The sequence below is a fragment of the Galleria mellonella genome, unplaced genomic scaffold, assembly GCF_026898425.1.
Source record: "Galleria mellonella isolate WM207_F2 unplaced genomic scaffold, CSIRO_AGI_GalMel_v1 utg64, whole genome shotgun sequence".
NCBI classification, from domain to species: domain Eukaryota; kingdom Metazoa; phylum Arthropoda; class Insecta; order Lepidoptera; family Pyralidae; genus Galleria; species Galleria mellonella.
Window position 1 is genome coordinate 6,332,024 of NW_026442133.1, and position 8,053 is coordinate 6,340,076.

General features: G+C 29.0%; 1 protein-coding gene across 1 annotated transcript; it reads right to left on the minus strand.

Moving 5' to 3' along the window:
• Nucleotides 1-171: 171 nt before the first annotated feature.
• Nucleotides 172-7,847, minus strand: LOC113520987 (acyl-CoA Delta-9 desaturase-like). The gene is made up of 5 exons (XM_052900051.1): nucleotides 7,595-7,847; nucleotides 6,257-6,492; nucleotides 4,536-4,666; nucleotides 2,865-3,070; nucleotides 172-2,131 (listed from the first exon to the last, which is right to left on the minus strand). The coding sequence occupies exons 2-5, from the start codon at nucleotides 6,471-6,473 to the stop codon at nucleotides 1,627-1,629; spliced, it is 1,059 nt and encodes a 352-aa protein (XP_052756011.1). The 5' UTR covers nucleotides 6,474-6,492; nucleotides 7,595-7,847; the 3' UTR covers nucleotides 172-1,626.
• Nucleotides 7,848-8,053: the final 206 nt, after the last annotated feature.

Here is an 8,053-nt window from a genome sequence, read left to right on the forward strand (position 1 = left end):
AATTTGTGCAAAAACAGAATATTATTAACAATGGACGATTTTGACATTGATATTTTGGATTCAGGGCCTTTGAAAAAAAAATAAATTCCAAGGAAGGTTTGCAACAATTTTAAAGTTATTGCAGGAACATTTTCAAAAGATTTTTTTTTTTATAAAAATAAAAGAAAAATATTAAAGATGCATTGAAACGTTTATTTTTAATATTATAAATATCAAATAACAGTTGTTATGTCGTAATGAGCATAGGACATGCATGCACATGGTTTTAGTTAATTAATTAGATATTAACAACTCACAGAACCCATGTCTGTTTAAATGTAAGTTAAATCTAAATATAAAACAAATAGGTGTGAATGTTATTTGATAACTGATATAAAATTTATTATATCTCACAGTCTCTCTAATAATAGATACAGTATCCACACTAAATATCACAAGTCTTATACACATCAGTCAATGCATATTGTAAATAGCACACAATTGTCACGGGATAAGACAATTTTATTGTCATAATTTATAAGTCTATGCATTTACAATGTGCAGATAATCTATTTTTATCTTATATACCACATACGATCCTTAAAATAAATATATTTCATATCGAAAAATATCAATAATTAGTAAAAATATTACTGAATTCTGAAGCACTGTACAATATGTGTACCCAAAGATTATGCAAAAAAATATAAAGAATACAATAATCTATTATTGGTTAATATATATACTATATACATTTATGTGGTCACTAATAAATATGTGGTAGATAATACTGATGTGTGGTCTATACTTATCAATCAAATTGATATTCTAGATTGTTAATATACAAAAACAAAACATGTTATAGAAGGATTTGATTACAACTGGGATAGGCTGAATTTAATATAACTTTTAGAAAATTGTGAAATGTGCAGCACGTAGAAATTATAAGTAGGTACAATGGCAACGAAAGATATCCGTTCTGGAATAACATTATTGTTGACAATTGCTAAGTTGTACAAGAGTGTTACATGTCACTAACGAAACAGCTCGGGAAAACTATAGATGGCGTCATAATGTGTTTAACAGGCAATAATATATTTATAATATGGCTATTCACCTAAAGTAACTTTAATACATATAAATATGGTTGTCTTAAGGACATTTGTAGGCTTTTTTTTTTATCAGTAAATAACGTACAATAGGTATTTAAATGGACCAGCCAATAATTACTTAACAAATACATATAAGTGCTTATATCCTATCTTGACACATCTTTTAGACATGTTTGTTCAAGATAAATACCATATATATATAATATCACATTTCTAAGTAGCCCCAAGTTTGTCTTGCAAACTACATTTAAACTTGATTAAAGTTTAAATGAATGTAATGTTTCAAAAATAAAATGATAATTATTATAAAACAACTACAAGCAATAGCCACGGTTCTTCATCAATATAAATTTCAATAAACCCATAGTTACATACTAAATCTCCTTTGTTTCAAATATTAGTTATAATCATCAGAAAATGTCAAGTTTTTGTAAAAAGTCAAATGTAGCCTCAAGTTTTTGACATGTCATTAGCATATTTTAAAATCATAATATAGTGTTCTTGTATTTAATTTACGTACATAAATATTTTTAACTTAATCATCCTTTGGGTTAATTCTTATAGCTGCTTTCTTTTCCTCAGGAGCATGGTCTTTGTCACCCCAGCCCCATAAATGGTGAGTTCCGTCACCAGTGCGCTTGACTCTGTTTTGGATGATCTCTTCAGATACAGTTTTCAAATCATAAGCCCATCCGATCTTGGCAAAGAAATTAATGAAGTTTGTAGTGAAGTTCAACCTATTGTTACCAAGCTCGGCAGTTTTGTAATCCCAGGGGAAAGTATGGTGGTAATTGTGGAAACCCTCGCCGAGTGCGAACAATGAGACAGAGAGATTTTCAGAAGGCTTGATATTCCTATCATAGGGCTTGTGTCCCCATTTGTGTGCGGCTGAGTTGACGAGCCAGGTAACATTTAAGATGAAGGTATATCGGAACATTGTAGCAACGAAGAAAGAGTTCTTCCATGTTTCACCCCAGAAGTAAACAGGTATGATAGTCGGCAAGACAAAGCAAGCCAAGGGCATTAGTATCAGATAGTATCTGAAAAGAATAAATTTCAATAAAATATATTCGAATTCATTCCACTGGGATGGAGTTATACATTTTATTGTTATTGACTTAGGCATAGAAGCTATTTTAACTAATTATGCAAAGTGGTAGCAGTTGCCTATATATATGAACAACACAGAATACATTTTGACATCCTTGGCACATCATACATGATGGGTTTTTTAATATTGTGTTATTATATAGTTTGGCAAAGACAAATGAAGGCCATTGTAATTTCAAATAGTCTATGTAATGATTAAATATATAATTCTGTGTACTTGTTTGTACAGCATGTATGTTACAAGTTGCTCAAACAAGGACATGTTTTTAAAATTGGAAAAAAGTTGATATTTCTAATGAATGTATTTAGTTAAACTGGTTTAGTTATATTTAGTATACATATAATACTCGTTATATAAGCTATAAGCTCATTTAGCCAAATGTTACAAATACAAGTACACATTTTAGCATGATGCGGGAGACCTATTAAATCATAAGAAAAATTAAACACAGTAAGATACATAAATATTCTCTTTGAAATTTTTCTAAATATTTAATCGTGAGAATGGATCGCCGATTATTATTAAATCGATTTCAACTCCAAAAACATCACTAAACATAGTTATTTTACAATAAAAATTACCAACATGCCAGCTGTCGCACGTATCATGCCATAACGCGCATTGGACGCAAAGTGAAAAATCAACATTTTAAGGTAACTTACTTTTTCTGGAATCTAAGAATGGGATCAGCATATAAATCGCTGAGATCTAGTCCTTTGCCCTTTTTCTTCAATTCTGGGTGTTTCCTTACTAAAAGCCAGCCAATGTGCGAGAAGAAGAAGCCGCGTGTTGCGTTGTGAGGATCAGCATCAGTTTCTGAATATTTGTGATGCATACGATGATCGCGGGACCAATCGATTGCAGAGTCCTGTAGCAAAATTTAGATCTTTGATGTACTGTATAAATACAACGGTTCTACTAATAGTAGTTTCTGTAGACTATTGAATGCAGACTACAAAATTAACATATTTTTAAAAGTTCTTTTTTTAATAACCAGGTTGATTAACTCAGTTTAGTAGCTTTGCTACTGTACAAACCCCGGCATTAATTTAAAAATAATTTATGACGCATTAGTTATTTCCCATTATTTTTTATACAACCAAACACTTAGGCAGTACTGTCCGCCTAATGTAAAGTTTTAACCTCTACTCTATGCTACACTATGCCATCCTATCCTACTCACAGTATCCTTCATGCTTTGTCTTACTTACGTACGTAACTATGTGAACTTGTAACGTCATAATTTTAAAAATGTTGCCTAAAATTACGCAATTTAAATTGTCCAGGCAAGTGCACTTAACGTTACTAATGATAAGAAAAACAACAATACAGTACAAACATATAAAAAAGGAATAGTTAAACAATAGTTGATAAAACATCCTTTGACCTCACCATATACAAATAACAATACTTAATTGTTGATGTAAAATATAAAATATCATTATGGTGACATTATTATGATAATATAAGATACTATTTGACCCGGCAAACATACATATATTTTTATATAGCCTAAATTTCGACTAATAATACTATATGTATGTTAATTTACAAAATTAATGGTTTTGTTAAAAAATGAGACATCCGCAAGTGTATTCTAACTCCCTACCTTATAAGCAGGAAATGCCAGGCGGCTTTAAGAGATATAAAAAGATGAAATAAGAGATGTGGTCTACGATTCAGATGATTATTTTTAAAAAATTTCGAAAAAAGAATTAGGTTTTGCACTCATTTGCCACATAATTTTTTTTATGTTTAGAGAGATTTATATTTTTTTTTGTGGATTTTCAAACTACAGAGGTAGACTTCGAAAGGACACCTTAAATAAGTTAAGAGCAGCACTTTTTTATATTAATTTTTTTTTACTATACTAAAAATAAATCCAATACAAAAATTATTACAATGTTAACTATACGTCAAGTCATGCCACTGTGAGATGACTGATTTGACCTTTGGCATTCTAACATCATTGTATAGCGTAGTAGAGAAAATTCTGATATCATAATCGACAACTTAGACCTAAATTAAATATTTGCCTGTAATCTATAAATATCTGTAAATTTATTAATTATACTCGATAATAAATTTATAACCCGCGGCTTTGCTTGTGTAAATTAGAATAAAATGTAAATTTATCTTAATTTCGAATATTATTTACAGTACATCCAAAACTCTGTGTCCATACTATGTCCAGTACATAGTATGGTGATTAAAGTATGATTTGATTATAATATATTTAATGATTGTTATTATTATATTATAAACAATATGTTCACTTAGAATATTTCTTTTCATTTATATATTCTAGATCTTTATAGTAAATAAAAACTCACCTGGAAAGCCAAAGTATTAAATGCAACCAGGATAAGCCTTAGTGGCCATTTAGCTTTGTAGGATTTGTGCGCCCATAGTCGATGAGCTCCCGCCGTGATTCCAAGTCCAGACATCACATACAAAACGTAGGCTGCAAGAAAAATTATTTCATCATACATATGATAATAATAAGTAATAATATAAAATAATAATATTTCGCGTGAAGACAGATAAGTGTTTATAGAGTATATTATTTATTTATCTATTATTGTATATAATACACTACAATACGAGTATTCTTTATGAACGTTGTAATCCAGTGGTATGCTACTCCGATTTATAGTCTGCAAAGGCCGTAAGTTCGATTTTGATTGACAATAAAAATTTTGTGACAATTTAAATTTATGATTAACTCTGTGGTGATGGGGAAGCGAATTATTAGTAAGGGGGGTTCAACGGTTTTATTGCTAGCAATACACTCTGTCAACCTCTACATAGGCTCCCCTGGAAACCATCGTTAATTGTTGTTTATCCTAATCTTTCTTTAAAATCTTTTCAGTGAATGCCGTTATCGATCTATTTTTATTCATTAACAAAAAAAACTATGCGGTGGTGAAAAACACCGAAAATAAACCAAATAGTAGCACATCATTAATTTGTATGAAACAAATTGATTTTGGTAGCTGCTATATTGGATTCTAATTAGCTCAGCGAAATGTAGGTATTGCAAAAATTACGCTCATGACGACAATTTGGCAAATGTCTCTGATTATCCCTTCAGGTATTATAGCCGTGAGCATGTTTTTTAAATTAGTTTTTGATTAACAGTGCATTTCAGATGGCCTCACATATCCTGCTCAGCCTTAAACTTCACAATAAATAAACACGCTGACACTATCTTATCTATTGTACTTATCTAACTAATATAATAAAATTATAACGACGATATTTGTAGATGGGAGATATTTAAGAAAAAAAATGATGTGAGAGGTTTTAATAAAAGTAATAGACGCAAAAAATATTTTTTTGAATTTTGTCTGTCTATTTGGCTGTATGTTTGTTCTGGCATCATGCGTAGAGTACTGCACGAACTTTATACTTGATGCAGTTTTCACAATTAAAGGTTTAATATAAAAACTAGTGTATATTTTATCTTGATACCCTTTTTAGAAGTGGTCAATTTAATTGATTTTTCTACTTCTAAATGCTACGCTTACGAAGTAGTAGGTAAAAAGTAAGTAATATAATAAAATTGCAAAGTCATTATAATCTGATGGTCATTTTTTCGTCAAAATTATTTAGGGAGGCCAGAAATAAGCTATGGAATTCACATCAGACATTTTTACAATTTATAGAAAATTTAGTTAAACCAATAAATGTTAAAATCTTGATTACATCAGAATAAGATTTTAATTATCAAATACAGAGGTATACTTCTTGCGACTAAGTAATTCTAAAAGTTTTATTTATAATGTACATGATTTTATACTAAAAATATTTCTATATATAAATAATGAAAACAATATGCGTGTTAAATTTCACTTTAAAAGTGTTAATATTAGCTAATTCTCATATAAAACAAAAAGAACCAGTTACTAAAATATTATCATACCTACTTAATACCTAATTTTAAAAAATAAAATTCCCGTCATTAAGATTGTTTGCCACAAATAGATTTCATCATAATGTTCACATTCATCATGATAAGGACTTAATAATAACATATCAGTGACATGCTTACCGAATATATCTGTTTGCCATTTTGCAGAAAATAGAAACAGGTATCCTCCATACAACGCTGCTAAGTGTAAATATGTAAAAGCTATAATGTTTCTCCATACATAAATTCTTGGATAATTGTCTGCTTTTTCTACAGGTGGTGTGGCGAGAGCAAAATCTGGAGTGGCAGCGTCACTCTCAAATAACACCCCATTGGCATCTGTGACGTTTGGTGCCATGTTGCACTATTTTGGTATTCTGTGGAAATATTAATTTAATGTAAAAACAAAGTTAATTATTTAATAGTGTTGTTTTAAAATATATAAAATTTTATTTTTAAACACATGTAACACATTGTATTATAGAAATAAATCAAAATAAAGTGAACAGAGATAATTATAAAATATCACAAATGTATAACTTGAACATAATTATGTGATATAACTGAAAAGTTATCTATCTTGGAAAAGATTTTAAATAATTATAAATATCCATATCATTTGTTATGAAGTTATCAAAAGCTCCATGAGCTTCACGTTCCATATATATTTTTGGAGTCAGGAAACAGAAAACCTTATTCTTTAGAATAATATTTTAATTACTGATATGACATGAAATGATATTTTTTATTTGAATTAAACAGTATGAAATGTTGTTGGCCTTATAATATTAATTTGGGCAGCTGTTAAATTGCCTCAAGTCATGTAGGCATAAAAATTTCAGTAATTTATTACATAAAAGAAATTAAGAAATATGAATAACTATGAATGTCTATTTCATGCAGCTTTAATTACTATGAAAAAAATACAATTATTATCCTGGTTTATGTGATTTTTACATTTAAATAAAATTTTTTTCATTTTCTACTAGAATTTCAATAACATATGTATTATTATTATATTTATTAAAAAGAAAATTTAGTTGAAAGCATCAGATATTTTACAGTTGTAGTTAATTTTTTTTTTCACTTTTTCACTATTCACATAAATTGTACTATTATTTCATATTTCTAAAAACAATATATAATTAAAAACTGAAGACGAAACATAAACATCGATATTTGCTAAAATGGATAAAATAAAAATTATATCGCTTGACTTGTTGAATTCGATTTGACGTGCATGTTAATAGTAAACAAACCATCTAATTTGTAAGAACTTAAACATGTAACCCCATAAAAAATTTAATAAAATATTATTTACTTATATCAGTACAAAATAATAATTTTCAGGTTAAGAAATGAATAATAATATTAATAATTATGTATATAGGTTATTTTAAAAGAAATTTAATACATTGTACAACGTAAATAAATTAATTTATAAAAATTGAAAAATATAATATATTTATGTTCACTTACTAAAATCTTAAATGGACGTAATCATAAACTTGGTTGTTCTCACTTTTACACTTACACGTTAGCTATTTACAACGGTATACTATGTTATAATGATAAGGTAAGTTTTGTACACATATTTATACTTTAAAGATAAAGTATTTATTAATTAGTTATGAAAAGCCGGTGAAATCGATAAGTTCACGTGCTAGACTATGGACTACACGTATTTTAAGCGATCGCGGTCCACAAAACGTACTAATCGGAGGGATTCGAATGAATGTATACTAAGTACCGTTAGAATGATTTGAGCGGCGGGTAAAGCTACCAGGGATTGGACAATAAAGTGGCGCGATACTACGACACGTCATTCGGTCACCCATGGGTACGGGATGTCACGAAACGTGGTTATGACAGTAGGGTTACCACTCTTTGAGATTTCTTTAGATTTCTCCCGGCTTGGAGTAAGTTCAGGATGTAGAT

What these genes read in the sequence shown, in the direction of transcription:
- LOC113520987 (XM_052900051.1), bottom strand. Translation starts at nt 6,473, where the DNA reads ATGGCACCAAACGTCACAGATGCCAATGGGGTGTTATTTGAGAGTGAC. An exon ending in ATGGCAAACAGATATATTCG is followed by an intron (nt 4,667 to 6,256) that starts GTAAGCATGTCA and finishes TTTTTCTTGCAG; the next exon opens with CCTACGTTTTGTATGTGATG. An exon ending in ATTCTTAGATTCCAGAAAAA is followed by an intron (nt 2,132 to 2,864) that starts GTAAGTTACCTT and finishes TATTCTTTTCAG; the next exon opens with ATACTATCTGATACTAATGC.